Source organism: Lepisosteus platostomus, chromosome 2, assembly GCF_059453375.1.
Source record: "Lepisosteus platostomus isolate fLepPlt1 chromosome 2, fLepPlt1.hap1, whole genome shotgun sequence".
NCBI classification, from domain to species: domain Eukaryota; kingdom Metazoa; phylum Chordata; class Actinopteri; order Semionotiformes; family Lepisosteidae; genus Lepisosteus; species Lepisosteus platostomus.
The window spans coordinates 29,631,870-29,647,855 of record NC_142612.1 but is presented as its reverse complement, the minus strand read 5'-3'; the positions used below and the strand labels follow the sequence as shown (position 1 = coordinate 29,647,855).

Below are 15,986 nucleotides of genomic sequence, written 5' to 3'. Positions count from 1 at the left end.
GTCTGGGTGACGGAGGAGGGGTGCTGTGGTGAACAGTCTCTTGAGATGAAGGAAAGCTTGGTCTGCCTCAGGAGTCCATTTCCCTTGATCAGGACCTTTTCGGGTCAGGGCTGTAATGGGGGAGACGACAGAGCTGAAATTCCTAATTAAAACGGCGGTAAAAATTGGAAAATCCCAGGAAGCGTTGAATTTGTTTTAAATTCTGGGGGGTTGGCCAGTTCTGTATGGATTCAGTCTTGGCAGGGTCAATTTCAATGCCCAGGGGTGAGAGGATGTAGCCAAGGAAGTGGATTCTGGTAACATGGAAAGTACACTCATCCAATTTGGCGTAGAGTTTGTTCTGAATCAAACGATGAAGAACCTCGCGCACATGAGAGACATGCTCCTGGGGACTTCGGGAAAAGATTAGAATATCATCCAGGTATACCAGGGCATATTTGTGCAAGATATCCCTAAAGATGTCATTCATGAACCCCTGAAAGACAGCAGGAGCATTAACCAGTCCAAACGGCATTACTTGGTATTCATAATGACCGTGGGTAGTAATGAATGCCGTCTTCCATTCGTCACCCTCCCGAATGCAGATCAAATTATAAGCACCGCGGAGATCCAGTTTAGAAAAAATAGTGGCGCCCCGGAGTGATTCCAAAGCCGATGAAATCAGAGGAAGGGGATAACTGTTCTTGATAGTTATGTTATTCAGACCGCGATAATCAATGCAGGGTCTGAGAGAGCCGTCTTTCTTTTTAACAAAGAAGAAACCGGCGCAGGCAGGTGAGGAAGAGGGGCGGATGAAACCAGATTCCAAGGACTCCTGGATATAATCTTCCATAGCCTGAGTCTCCTCATTGGAGAGTGAATAGACATGGCCCTTAGAGGGTAGAACCCCTGGAATTAGGTCTATAGGACAGTCAGATGGGCGATGAGGCGGGAGGGATAGGGCCTTCTGTTTACTGAAGGCTAGGTGTAGATCCGAGTACTGGGAAGGGATATTGGGGAGGTTATCTTGAGATATGCAGGAGACGGAAACTTTCTGAGGAAGCTGACAACAATGCGAAAGGCAATGGGAACCCCAGGCTGTGAGTTCCCTTTGTGACCAGGAGATGTGTGGGTTGTGAATCTGTAACCAAGGGAAACCAAGAACCAATGGGTGAGAAGGGGATTGAATGAGAAAGAATCGAATGACTTCCTGGTGGGTGGCGCCGATGCGAAGAGTGAGGGGAGGGGTCTGCCACTTCACCAGACCAGGGGAGAGGGGGGAGCCATCAAGAGTGAGGAGCCGAATGGGTTTGGTGACTGGCAACCGGGGAATATTCCAGGACGAAGCGAGTCCAGAGTCTAGGAAGTTCTCTTCGGAGCCCGAATCAACAAAAGCAGAGAGAGAGGTCCGTCCAGTAGTCCATGACAGGGTGGCTGGGAGAAAGAGTCCAGATCTGGGAGAGGAAGAAGTGACACTGGCCATAACAGCGGGTGGATAGGAGCGAGGAGGGCGACCGGGGCAGGCGGCTCGGAGGTGATCAGGGGAGCCGCAGTAAAGGCATCGCCCCTCATGGAGTCGGCAATCTCTCTCCTCAGAAGTCAGTCTATGGAAGGAAGGCAGTTGGGAGGGTGTGGGAGGGGTTCGATTGTCCGACCTTCGCTGTTGAAGCCTGAGCTCTAGTTCAAAAACTCGAGAAATGAAGGAGTCCAGTGATGGGAAGTCCAGGGGCAGGTGCACAACGTGATCCTTGAGTTCATCAGATAATCCGAGGCGGAAGTAGTGAATCAGGGCATTGTGATCCCAAGCGAGTTGAGCAGCCAGAAAGCGGAATTCGGAAGAGTAGTCCTGAAAAGAGCGAGATCCTTGAGTAAGGGAAGTGAGGCGTGCAACAATGAGGTGGTGAGAGTGCAACTGCCCAAAGGCAGATTGTAGAGCTGTCTGAAAAAGGTGGAAGTTGGCAGTCTCAGGAGCGTTTCGAGAGAGGAGATGTCCAGCCCATTCCAGAGCTCGTCCAGAGAGGCAAGATACCATAAAAGCAATTCTTTCTCCATCGGTAGGGAAGCAGTCTGGGCGGATGTGGAAAGCCATCTGACATTGGGTCAGAAAGCCCTGACAACTGGAGGAGTCGCCATCAAATTTTTCCGGGAGGGGAGGGGGTAGAAGATTAGTTTGTGTCTGAAGCGGGGGTGCAGGAGCAGGAGCTGCAGGTGGGGGAGATGGTGGAAGTCCAAAGTGGTCAGCTAGTTGCTGGACTGCCGTAGTTAGCAGGTCCAGGTTCCGGGAGTGTTCAAGGAGAATAGAAAGTTGACTCTGGTCCGCTGGATCCATTTTAATGGCTCACTATTCTGTCACGGAACCTATACGTGGAATAGGAGGATCCTTATGCGTGACCAGAATCCCACAGGGCACAGAGTAGCAAAGGGACAATCCAAAAGACAAAATCCAAAGGCTGGGTCGATAAGGGAGGCAGAGAATCCGGTAACGAGAGATATTCAAAACAATACAAAGGCAAAATCCAGAAGGCGAGGTCAAGAGGTGGAAGCAGAAGATTCGTAACGGGAGATCAGTCAAAAGGTTAGGAAACGCGCACTGGAGAATACTAAGAAAGGCTTCTCAATAGTGAGCGTGGGAAGGTGTGCGAAGGGGGTTTAAATACTGAAAGGAAAGGGGCGTGATTGGATGATTGGTTAGGGAGTGAGAATTTGAGGAATCTGATGCATATGAGAATGTGCTGGGTTCAATCAGGAATGAGATTGGGAAGCAGAGGTTCCGGGAATGTAATGTCGTTTGCGAGGGAGAGTGTGGGGCGTGACATTCTCCACCTGAAGAAGGCTCCATGGCAGAAACATTATGTTTTCTTTCTTCTCTTTTAATGCCTATGATAGTACGTTTCCTGAAATGTCCCTTGTAAAAGTCGATTTTTGTATAAAAATGGAACAGTAGAGCAAAGCCTAGAGAATTCAATATACAAGTATATTAAAACATTGAGAGATACGTACTGTACATACTGTATGGGACCCAAACCTGGGGAAACAATAGTGAACTCACAGTTCAGACACTGTAAAACCACAGGAAAACCACAGAAATCTCATGTCAAGTCACACAGGTAAATTACAAGACAAGAGGACATTTTGGAATAACATCTATGAAGAAATCTGAGAAAGAAAGTTCATTTGAATTGCAGAACACACACCATAGTATTCTGTACATAAGACAAATTATCATTTGCATTTTCCTTGTTTGCTCTTTGTAACAAAGACCATCACCATTGATGTGTTGAATGTCACTGTCTTTCCCACACCTTCTGCTGCTCTCTAAAGAAGTATTGTGGTATAATTGGAACAAAAACAAAAATATAGCGTTGAATTAACCAAAAATATTTTTATACTTATCTCATGATAAAGCTGCTTTGCATTTTCTTAAAGTTTGATGTTTGAATCATCCTGTCTCTTTTAGTAATGAAACTTCATCCTACAGAGTAGCTTACAGCAAAAAGTCAGCGAAAACATTCTGGTTTCTGAGCTCTGACAAAGACAAAAGAGAAAGCATGCCTAAATCTGAAACAATAGACAATTTAATTATGCGTTAACTCTGAACTTAGAATGAAAATTCGCCAGACACAGAAAGTAGTTCTAATGCCTGCTTCATGTAGTACTGAAGTGAAAACCAATTTTTAAAAAAATAAAAAATACTTAGAACAACATGCTGTTGCACCAGCAGAGCACAAACACATACTAAAAACCCCCACTATCTTTAAAAACCAAAAGATAATGCTGCCATCTGGCTTTCTTTAATACAGAGTTAAAGCCATCACAAAATGCATGGAAGAACAAATTCTGTCTTAATAAATGGAAAAGCTCTTTAGATTTTATGCGCACATTAGTAAGAGCCTTGTTCAGGGGCCCAATGGAGTAGGATTCCTCTGCCGGCCACAGGATACAAACCGGCAACCTTCTAGCCACAGGCGCAGATCCTTAGCCCCAGAGATTCCATCTCTAGACTTTTTCCTATTGTTCAAATGACAGTGAACCAAATAAAAGCTCTATTAACAAGATGATTACAAGAGTATGAAAAAGCTGTACCGTATTCAAAGCTAACAAATTCCAAGGCATATCATATGCAGATCCTTCATTTTTGATGTACCTCTGTGGATAATGCCCACCAATAACATGCAACCCTGAGACAGCACAGCACCAGTTTAGGAGTGCATGTTTCAGCGGTCTGTCACAGTTATTGGCTTTCGGAACCCCTCCAGGCTCCTAGGATATACTGGTGGTCCCCTTGAGAGATGCTGTCACGATCGTTACTCCTCCTCTTAAGGGCGCTCCAGCCCTTCCTCGTTCCGTCCCATTCCCCACACCTGTTTCTTATTCCAGCCCCTCTTTAGTTCCACCTTTAAAGCCAGACGCAGGCGATTGCTCGGGGCTTCTCATTGAATCCCGTTTCGTGAGAGCCCGGGGTCCTGCTGCGTCTGGCTCCGTTATGGTTTTAGTTTCCTGTTCCTGATTCCCTGTCCCGCCGGTCCCGACCCGGTTCTGGTTTTTAGTTATTTCGGATGGATACCCTGGTCTTGGACTTCGCCTCCCGTTTTGGATTTCCCTTTTTGGATTCATGCTTGGATTGTTTGCCCCGGACTCACTTCCCCTGGACACCTGCTCACCTCGGACACGCCCCCCTGTCTCCTGACCAACTCCTGCATGTTATTTTTCCCTATTGTTTCTTCACCTTACGGATCGTGTCGTCCGCATAGGGACCGGAAAGAACTGTTTTCTGACAGATGCCTGCTCAGCCCCAAAAAACAGTCTATCACAGAGGTACAGTATAAGATGAAATATCTTCCGTTCCTCTTCATTTCCTGCAGACTGACTCGCCTAGTCTTCTGTAATCCAGTGGAGAAGCTGGAACAGCCAAATTCCTGAAACACTCCTTTCTTTTAGAAAATAATCTATTTCCAACATACTCAGGGACACCCCGACACACTGAACTGGGTTCACACCCTCACTCAATTGTAAAATTTCCCCTTTAATAGGAAGATAAACCCTTGTCTCCTAGACCTACTGGTGAACCACACTTGGCTTAACCCTTTATAATCAGCACTATTCTACAACTCTGCAGAGACTGTGGAGGATCTAAATTATATCCAGGAATACTTGCATATAAAAATACTAAATTCACTCTGGTTCCATAAATCACCAATTAAATTCACTCCAAAACAAACAAATACTGGTAAATTTCTTCTTTATATCTCTTAAATCCATGTAATTTGACTGGAATTAGGATTACAGGTTGGCTTCTGATATTAAAGCATAGGAATCAGTATAACATTAATATGTATCTACACACCCTACAGTTCGTTCTTCTCCCAACTCTCTCCCACAACTGCAGGAGCATAGAGACAGCTGCCAGCCTATGCACACCCGGCTACCAATATAATAATAATAATAATAATAATAATAATAATAATAATAATAATAATAATTGCTTACACTTATATAGCGCTTTTCTGGACACTCCACTCAAAGCGCTTTACAGGTAATGGGGTCTCCCCTCCACCGCCACCAATGTGCAGCATCCACCTGGATGATGCGACGGCAGCCATAGTGAGCCAGAAAGCTCACCACACATCAGCTATTAGTGGGGAGGATAACCTGATAGCAAATCCTATAGAATTGCTAGTCCAGATAATGTGTGTGGTAGGGTCCTACAATCTTGTGCAGATCAGCTTTGCAATATTTTAAGTTTTTTTTCCCAGATGTCCTTAAACTCACAGATCATTCCATCTCTGTGGAAGAAATCTATCATTATTCTAAAACTGCCAAGCCTAGTGGCCTAAACAGCTACACCTCTCTCCCAATGAAAACTCTTGAGATAATAGTGAAGCAACACATCACAAAGATCACACAAGCCCTCATCGACCCCCTGCAGTTTGCATACAGGGAAAGGAGGGGATTAGACGATGCAATACACACTTTGTAAAATTTGGTCTATCAACATCTGGACCAACCAGGGACCTTTGTAAGGATTTTATTTGCTGCCTTCTCCTCTGCTTTCAACACAATACAACCATTGTTGCTTGAACAGAAACTCTCAAAGCACTTCAATCTGAATGAGAACTTAATAAGGTGGGTGCTAGACTTCCTAACTAACAGGTCAAATTGGGGAAGTGCTTATCTGACATTCACTATACGTCAACTGGATCACCACAGGGCTGTGGCTTGTCCCCTCTGCTGTACGTGTTGTACACCAATGATTGCATAAGCAAACACACAGATAGACATCTCATTAAGTTTGCTGATGACACAGTCCTGGTCAGTTTATTAAAGGACACAGAATACCATCACGGGCCCATTCTAAATGATTTTACTAACTGGTGCAACGAGTTCTCCCTAAAGTTTAATGTTTCAAAAACAAAGGAAAATACCACACCCCCTAAACCCACTATAATTGATGGTCAGCCTGTTGAAATTGTCGATGACTATAAGTACTTGGGACTGGTCATTGACAAAAACCTAAAATGGGACAAATGTTGTGACACGATCTATAAAAAAGGCCAACAGAGACTCTTCTTTCTTAGAAAACTCAGGTGCTTTAAGGTGGATAAAACTATTCTTACACTTTTCTACAAATCATTTATTGAAAGTGTCTTAACATACTGCTTCACTTGTTGGTTTGGCAACATACTGTAAGTACTGGTAATTGTAATAGGCTGAATAAATTAGTGAATATAAGTGGCAAAATAATTGGGAATAATCAAATCAGCCTAAGCATCCTTTACAAACAGAGGGTGACTAAGAAAGCCAAAAGCATCAGGGAGTGTGTGTCTCACCCCCTCCATTGTGAATTCACACTTCTGTCTGGGAGATGCTCTGTGCCCCCAGGTTTAAATCCCCTACCTTGTCTCTTGTTTCTTCCCTTTTGATGATGTGTATGTGTCATTGTGTTGTGTTTGACTGTGCCGTAAAACAAATTTCCCCCTAGGGGACAATAAAGCTTGAATTGAATGTGGAATTACCCACTGGACCAATCAATTTAGCTTCCTCACAGAGGAGGCCCTGGCCAAAGCTTTGGCTTGCACCACGACAATCTCTTGTCCAACACTTACAGGTGCCCTAATCATAATCATAACTTGACTTCACTTCCAGTTTCAGTCTAGTGGCAAACCTTAGAGTAACCAAAAGCCTTCTCCAAACATTTTATACACAACATCCTAACAGTAAGCCCAACAAATGGACAAGGCTGTCCCTATTTCCGTTCCCTCAGCTTTTAAAGAACATGTATGTCCTGTTCCTTAAATTTAGAAAAATCAGAAACTTAAGCCGTTTTGCAACCTTCACCCAATATGTACTGTAATCACGATCCCATTCATTTGCCAATTTTAATCTTGGGCCAAATCTCATAAACCTTAACTATGAAAATAATACAAATTCAGACTTAACCCTAACCCTTATCCTTACCATAATGTAAGACTAAACCTTGTGATATCTGTCACATTAATAAAATTAATGATGGGTCTAGGCTAGGCTTTTCAAACTGACATGCAGATTTGATTGTTACTCCCCAGCAAAACAGGTCCTACACTTAAATGTTTGTGTTGTTTGTGTTCCAGAGACTGTGCTCTCTTTAGCAGTTCTGTTAACTCTTTCCTATAGATTGTCATTGTCTTTGACTTAGTCAGAACTGACTTTGCTGATGGAACAGGTAGTGCTGAATTCCATTCTGAAGAGAAAAATAGAAAGAGAGATAAACACACCAATGTTTTGACAGTCAAACCTTCTTCAGAAGTGTGGGTTCACAAATTACACTTAGGGAAGTTCCCACCTTATTTTAATGCTTTTCGCACTTAATCGTGTTTTACAAAACATCTTAGTACATTGAAAACAGTACCCTCCAAAACACAAAAGCAGTCAGGTACTTAGGAAGAAAAATATGTTTTTCATTTATTTATTGAGAATATGCTTGCTGGTTACATTAAAAGGTTCTAACTTTAAATGACTGTTACACATATGAAGCCGAGGTAAAGAGCACATTTTTCTTTGAAGTGCTTCAATAACAATTATTAAGTTAAGAACCATTAGGTGGCAGCAGTCAACTAATTAGCATTAGGACAGCAGTGATACTGAACTCTGGTCCTGGAGTACCCCCTTGTCCAGTGTTAACTGAAACCTTAATCAAACTACTGGCACACCTCCAGTTTATCATTCCCACAGGAAGTATTTGTTCTACATATGTGCAGTTGCCTTATTTTCTGAAGGACAGAAGGGCTTAACATGAAGAATTGTAGCTGGTTTTCTGCTGTTTCAAAAAAAAACTTTCAAGTCTTTTCCAAAAGCCAATTGAGCAAATGGATCAAAAGTAAGGGCTTAATAAGCTTGAGTAAAAAATACTGTAGCTCAGTTGGAATGAAAATCAGAAGATACATACAGTAGGTATTCTAAGACAAAGACTGAAAACCACAGCTCTTATGCAAGGGACACTACTGGCAACCCCACTGGTTTACATGACACTCCTGTACAGCAAACAATGCAGAAGTTGCTGATTTTGAAAGACATTTCATAATATTGATATTGCATTGATATTTTCATGTTGCAAACTTATCCAAATAACTTCCACAATTTAGAGATCATGCAGAGAATTGTGTACATACTGTACATCAAGTTTACTGGAATGAAGAGAGTTTATAATACGGTGCCAGTTTATGTATTAAAACCAAATTATTCTGTGCAGCACAACAAGTTTTTTAATTTTATAAAACTACTCGCTGTTGACCACAATAAAAAAACTGTAGTACAAAAACATGTTATACCTTTGTAATGTATGTTATTTATATTTAAGCCATTTTATGCAAATATCCACTAGGTGCTACAGATGCCATACCTGTAGTTATTTTTTTAAGTGATGAGGAAGTAATGGACATTTCTCTCTTGTAGTAAGCTCGCAAAACACTTGATGGCCTCATCTCCTCAGTTTACTTTAACAAGTGGGAATACCACCCTATTCAGTTTGAGAGATTAAACTGTGCAGTCAAAATAATAAAACAATTAGACTTTACAAGCATGAGCTTAAATTGGTTACCACAGACTGACAGCCTTCCTGAAAGTACAGCTTGTGTGTACTGCAAGCAGCAAGTTACTCAATTGCTCAGAGCTGGCTGCATTGAGGTCTACATACAGAACAACCAAGACATGCTGTGGATTATTGAGGCTAACTTTGCCCAGCGTAACATAAAGTAATAAGCTTCCCACCATTGCAAACCTAACACAAACCTGGGATTAACCCAAGCCTCTTAGCATTTCCATAAATATAACCAAAGCATAAATTACAGAGGTGGAAGAGGTGTTAGTGGGGCCAGCAGGGGGTGCTCACCCTGTGGTCCATGTGGGTCCTAATGCCCCAGTATAGTGACGGGGACACTATACTGTAAACAGGCACCGTCCTTCGGATGAGACGTAAAACCGAGGTCCTGACTCTCTGTGGTCATTAAAAATCCCAGGGCATTTCTCGAAAAGAGTAGGGGTGTAACCCCAGCGTCCTGGCCTAATTCCCCATTGGCCCTTACCAATCATGGCCTCCTAATAATCCCACTCTATGAATTGGCTTCATTACTCTGCTCTCCTCCCCACTGATAGCTGATGTGTGGTGAGCGTTCTGGCGCACTATGGCTGCCGTTGCATCATCCAGGTGAATGCTGCACATTGGTGGTGGTGGAGGGGAGTTCCCATTACCTGTAAAGCGCTTTGAGTGGAGTGTCCAGAAAAGCGCTATATAAGTGTAAGCAATTATTATTATTATTATTATTATTACAATTCAAATTTAGCTTTAACTCCAACCAAACGCTCACTAAACCGTGTTCTAACTCAAACCTTATCCCTGGTATAGTTCTAAGCATAACCCTAGCCTAACCAGACCCAAACCCTGCCCATAATTAACCCATACATCACCCCAATTCTAAACTGAACCCCAATTCTGTCTGTAACCCTGATCCATTCTTTTCTTTAATCTATAAATGAATGTTATTGTCTTTTTATTTCACCTATATCTCAGTCTGTAATATATTGTAATACAAGAATAGGGTTCTCATCTGCACCCTTCTTATATTCTCATGTCCGTGCTTAGACTTTTACGCCCAAGTTTCTTTGTGTAATAATATCAAGGTAGACAGCCATGTTAATTTAATTGGTATTTTTTTATTTCAAGAAGAGTGGCTGGACAAGCACCTTGAATCAATTAGCTACTAGCAACCAAAGGATCTAGCTAAATGGCTTTCTTCTTTCTTAGGTTCCTAACATTTATCCCAATTTTTGGATGAGTACACAGCTCCCAGTTCCCATAATTTTATTTTATATAATATAATTGATTTAGTCTATTAGAGTGAATTGTTTCATTTGTGCAGTAGGATGTACATTCTGCAAGTTTTACTTTTGTAAACTTTTTGATTTCTTTCAACGTGTTTTTACTCTTTGCTCTAGCTTCTGTGCTTATGTTCTTTTTATACAGAATCAGAAGGCAATAATTATTAAGTATGACATCTCAAATTAAAGGCATTTTGCAAACAAAAGCATTTGCTATTTTGACTCAGTTGATAATGTTTTCTCCTGGCTCCAGCACATTCAGTGCATTTACTCTGTCAAGGTTAAAGATGTCACATTCTTCTGCTCCTCTTTTCAAAGAGTGGAAATGAATTTACCGTTCCTATTTCATCAACAGATTGAGTGAAAAAGAAAACGAAACTTCAGTGGTATAGAAATAAATGTTTGTGCCCAGCTGCACGCTGTTGATTGTCTGGATTCTCAGGAGTAGCCAGGTAGAGACGTTTCATCCACTAGCACTTACTCTGCGATCTGTGCCAACAACAGAAAACCAGGCGTTGTGTGTTTGTTTCACCTCTAATAAACTATTATTGAGACAAAGAGCTATTTCCTGCTGATGTGCCACTTATCTTTACCCATTATACAGTAGCTCTTCAAACTCTTAAACCTTTCTTAAAAATAACCCTCTCCTTCATGAGCTGCACTGATGAAGAAGACGTGATATAAATCTGTAAGCATTGCACCTGCAGACGGTCTAAATTTCAAACTGATGTTTTCAGTCAATTCACTGAAGCTCTACCAGGTTGGTAAACAGGTTGGTTGCTGTTTTCTGAGTGTGATAAAAGCTGTGAAGATTTCAGAATTATTATTAAGGTTCTAAGCAACAAAGATGCTGGAAATATTTAGTTAATGTTGAGATTATTACCGATTCTACCAATTGCTAGGTTGTTTTACATTCTTACTGTTGGTTGCAATCTAACATCATCATTATCAACATCATAACACTGCATGTCTCCACTGTACAGTGCTCTAAATATCAAAGACCTTAAGATTTAAATCTCCTAAAGATTTTAAACATACAGTGTGCAAAGAAAGCATGTAGTTGCACAGACCTAATAATTGTGTTTATGAACCATTTGCTGCAAGACTGACACTGGAAAGACACTACTCTAAAAAATAAAGAAAACGGCAACTGATCTGAGTTTACAAATTAAAATTAAATAGATGAAAACTCTAGTAACAAAAGTAGTGTTGTATACTTTTCTCTGTTTGCGTATTTGCACAGTTTCTGATTACACTGTTATGTTATTACACTGTTATTGTTATTGTGTTACTGTCTGTTGTCTTTTCTTCTGTTCTATTTATATACTGCACCTGAGTGACTAATGAGACTTTTCACTATACTATACAAATAAAGTTGAATTGAATTAAATTGAATAGAGACAGACACCAAATTGGAATTAGATTTGCACTGTCAATGGCATAAACTTTTTTCCCGGAGCTAAATAATGGTCAGAAACAAAACCGAGTTAATATATTCAATAATGAGTTTACTTTTTAGTGCTTCAACTTTATCACTAAAAATGACTAATTCTTAATACACATTTGGTTAATATACAGTTCATAAGTTAATAAGGGCTTATGTTAAAAAAAAACAACAGTAAATTCAACAGAACACAATAAGGATTCTAAGTCTCCCAGTTCAACTTAAAACTGATCATGACACAAGTGTGCAAAACTACACCTGTAAGTATACAGATTAAAATAATCTGTCAAAAAATATAACATTTTAAGGGATATTTAGTGTAATATTGCTGATTGAAAAATCATACAGAAATGTGATACATGCTGTACAGTACATTAATATACATATACTTATTGTACACAAAGTACGCATCTTTCCCTTTTAATCAATATTGTAATACAAAGGCATTGCATGTTTTAAAGACACATGTTTGCGATTCCCGACAAAAAAGTTTTTAACATGAAATTAAATTGTCATTATTTTTTTTTAAATTGAAACATAGCAAAGTCATAAAAAGACACATATTCACATTATAAATAAAATCAAAGCAAAATCACTGCATAGCAAGTACAGTATATTAAAATTAGAACTCTGAATACAGAATGGATGGCATAACCTTTAACTTTAAATTACTGTGCTAAATAGTATATTTTCTTGTACCAAACATAAAAACATCTTACAAAGAGAAAACCTGTATAGTTTGTCTTTGTAACTGAGGGTGAAATTTGATAATGTGATATGCATTAAAGCTGCATCATTAGATTCAGTAATAACAGTATTTTAAGACCAGTAATTTACATTTTTCACAAACTGTTACACATAAACTGTCCATTGCCTTATGGCAGTTGCAAACCACACCAGAAGTTGTTTCTATACTTATATCCCAGCCCAGCAGAAACTTGATAACAAAAGTATAGAAAAAATCACCCCCCCAAAAGATCACTTGGCGGATGAACAAAACCTTCAATGATAATATCAAAGACCATTTGAAGAAAAATAAACTGAAATGATGTCCACAGTGTACACCGACAAACCACCTCTTCAGAATTCTGAAGCTATGATGCTCAAGTCGAGCAATGAGTTATCTTGAACTAACCGCAATGCAGACAGGTCTTTGGCATCTCACCAGTCCTCAGTGTTGTAGGAGGAAGTTAGAAGCCAAATTGATATCATTATTTGAAGCTCTTAGGGCTGCCAAAGCATCGACCCTGGAAAAACCCATCTCCATGAGTCTAGCTACCTAAAATCCAACAAAGAAAAAAAAGCGTCATTCATCAAATAACCAAACTGCAGAAGAGTTTGATCATAAAAAAAAAGCTTAAATCTTTAACAGTAACTTCCTCGGATAAAATCAATTACAATTTAAAGCATGACGGGGTTTGAAGAGGGTGATAGTTCCCTGTTAAACTTTAATGGGAAGAAGGAAACTACTTTCACCTAATAAAGTGGCTTTATAAAAATCTTCATGTTGAGTTTTTCGCCAGTTTGAAAGCACTGCTTAAAAATGCCTCTTTTAAAATACCTTAGACAAAAATGGCCATAGTATAGTGCATGTATTAACTATAACTTAACTATAATTTAAGGCTGCACTATTTTTCTCTTCAATGATGTATTTGACATCCAGCTGAATTCATAAAGGCTATATACTTTGTGATAAAACAGTTAATTGGCAGTAACCTGACAGAAATAGGGCTAATCATGTAATAATAATGTTGAAAGTGCAGAGCCCTGGATGACGCAACTCTTTTGTTACCCCAGTCACTATCATTTGTGAGCAAGTCAGCCTGGCAAGCAATAGCTCACACTCTTCACAACCCTTTGTGCGTGATATTGGACCAGACACAGACCCAAAAGAACTAGTGCTCCCCCCAATGGATTAAGAGAAGCTTCAGTAGAAGCTTCAGCTCCTGTGACAGGAAAAAATGAGGGGAAATGCCCCACCAAACTGAAGCAAAGGGAGTCATAAAGGAGCTAAATGCTTTAAATCTCCAGGAATATGAGAAAGAAATGATAGAATCTGACAAAATGTCTGATTATTAAGGTTAAGAAGTGAACGACAGCAAATTAGTGTTCTGTTTTTATCATGTAAAATGGAAAAAGGATCCCCTTGATCACAAAACAGAACACAAAATTTCTGTCGTTCACTTCTTAACCTTAATACTCAGACATCTTGTCAGATGTACTTTTATTGTTAGAAGACCTGAATTTTAATGCAAAAGACTCCGGACAGCCTGAGTTTGAACTGATAAAACAACAGGCTGCCAAGTTCAGCAGAGATATTTTATTCTAAGTTCTGAAAATTACACATGCCTGTAATATGTCAAAAGTTATAATATCAATTTTTACATAGTTAAATTAGTGGTAGTACTGTAGTACTGAACTATCAAATTTCTTTAAGAGTTACTCAAACATTAGAAAAACTCATTTGCTATCCCTAAGCAAATGCACATATGAAACAGTTTCACTTGGCTAAGAAGATTTTAAAAACAAAACTTGCAGTTTTCTTCTTAGTGTTTGTCTGTTTTTCCTACAATTATAATTGTAATTTGTTTGCTGGCTTGGTCAAGACTGACATTAAACAGAACTATCAAAAGAGAAGTCACAGTTTTGATGTTACTGTTATAAGTGTTTTTAGCAAGTAAGGAACACTTACAAAACCCAGGCAAAATATAATTTGTTACAAAGTAAAATGAATGCTTGTAAAATAAAAAACAGTATTCCTAAACATAAATTTAACACATTTACATATTGAGACAGCTGGAAAAACTGGTAGCCACAGCTGAGCTCTTTCTAAATGTCCTCTAGCATAAAAAAGACTACCTACATAAAGAATTTTAATAAAGGCCAATGTGCTTTATCTACAGACTTCAGCATTGGTCTCCACATAGACAAGAGATGTGCCTGCTATATCCATGGTGCATGTACACAGTTGTAAGACTTATTTTTTTAAAAATTACTTCCCATAAGGATTAACAGAAATAGGGTTAATAACAACTAGGAGGACATAAATATTTCCTGGAGGATGTTAAGCAAGACATTCTTCTCAATAAGATTAATGTATTGTTTTAATGGTAATAAGGACCAGGACGTAAGTAAGAAGCATGCGTTTATGTTTTCTGTAAAACAAATAAAATGATTATTGTAATGACCCATTAAGCTGAGCTCTTATATGAATTTTAACTTCAACTCAAAATTGTTTGAAATGTTTTAGAAAAACTTGTGAGTGAGTGATGAGTGATTTTGAACATTACACTTTTCTGATTCTGAAATTATTGTTTTTGATTAAATGAAGGAATCACAATAAGACCTGGTAAAAAAAAATATATTGGGGGTTCACAAACTTTTTTTTGACTATGTATCAATCATATATACAGTGAGTATAGAAAGTCACCACCCACTTTTAAAATCTTCACCTTTTGTTGCCTGAAAGACCAAAAAACAGACACTTCAAATCAGACTTTTTCCAGTTATTTACAAATTATACCTTGCAATATCCAAGTGAAAAAAGAAAGCAACATTTCTGAAAAAAAGTAGAATAACTGGGTTGGATAAGAGAACACCCCCCTGAGTTAATACTTGGTGGAAGCACCTTTTGCTTGAATTACAGTCTTGAGTCTGTTTGGATACATCTCTACCAACTTTGCCCACCTAGAGGGAGGAATATTTGCCCATTCCTCCTTACAGAATTGTTCAAGCTCAGTCAAACTGCTTGGTGACCGTTGATGGACTGCCCTCTTCAAGTCATTCCAAAGATTTTCGATGGGATTTAGGTTGGAGCTCTGACTCGGCCACTTAAGGACAATCACCTTCCTGTCCTTCAGCCACTGTACGGTTGCTTTGGCGGTGTGCTTTGGGTCATTGTCATGTTGAAAGGTGAACCATCTTTCAATTTTCAACTTCCTGGCTGAGGGCTGCAGGTTTTCTTCAAGAATGTGCCTGTATTTTGCACCATCCATCTTCCCTTCTATCCTGACAAGTGCCCCAGTCCCAGCTGAAGAGAAACACCCCCACAACAGGATGCTGCCACCACCGTGCTTTACTGTAGGACTGATGTCCTTTGGATGATAAGATGTATTGGGTTTTCGCCAGATGTACCGTTTTACATTCTGGCCAAAATGTTCGATTTTGGTCTCATCTCACCACAGCTCCTTTTGCCACTGGGCCACAGAATCTT

General features: G+C 39.7%; 1 protein-coding gene across 1 annotated transcript in view; it reads right to left on the bottom strand.

Annotated features, from left to right (window-relative positions):
• Positions 1-12,277: 12,277 nt before the first annotated feature.
• The window catches only part of ubac2 (UBA domain containing 2), a 92,030-nt gene continuing 88,321 nt past the window's right edge, over positions 12,278-15,986 (bottom strand). Inside the window, exon 9 of the mRNA XM_088604345.1 lies at positions 12,278-13,052. Coding sequence (XP_088460471.1) covers positions 12,945-13,052 — 108 coding nt within the window. The 3' untranslated portion in view covers positions 12,278-12,944. The remainder of the gene's footprint in view (positions 13,053-15,986) is intronic.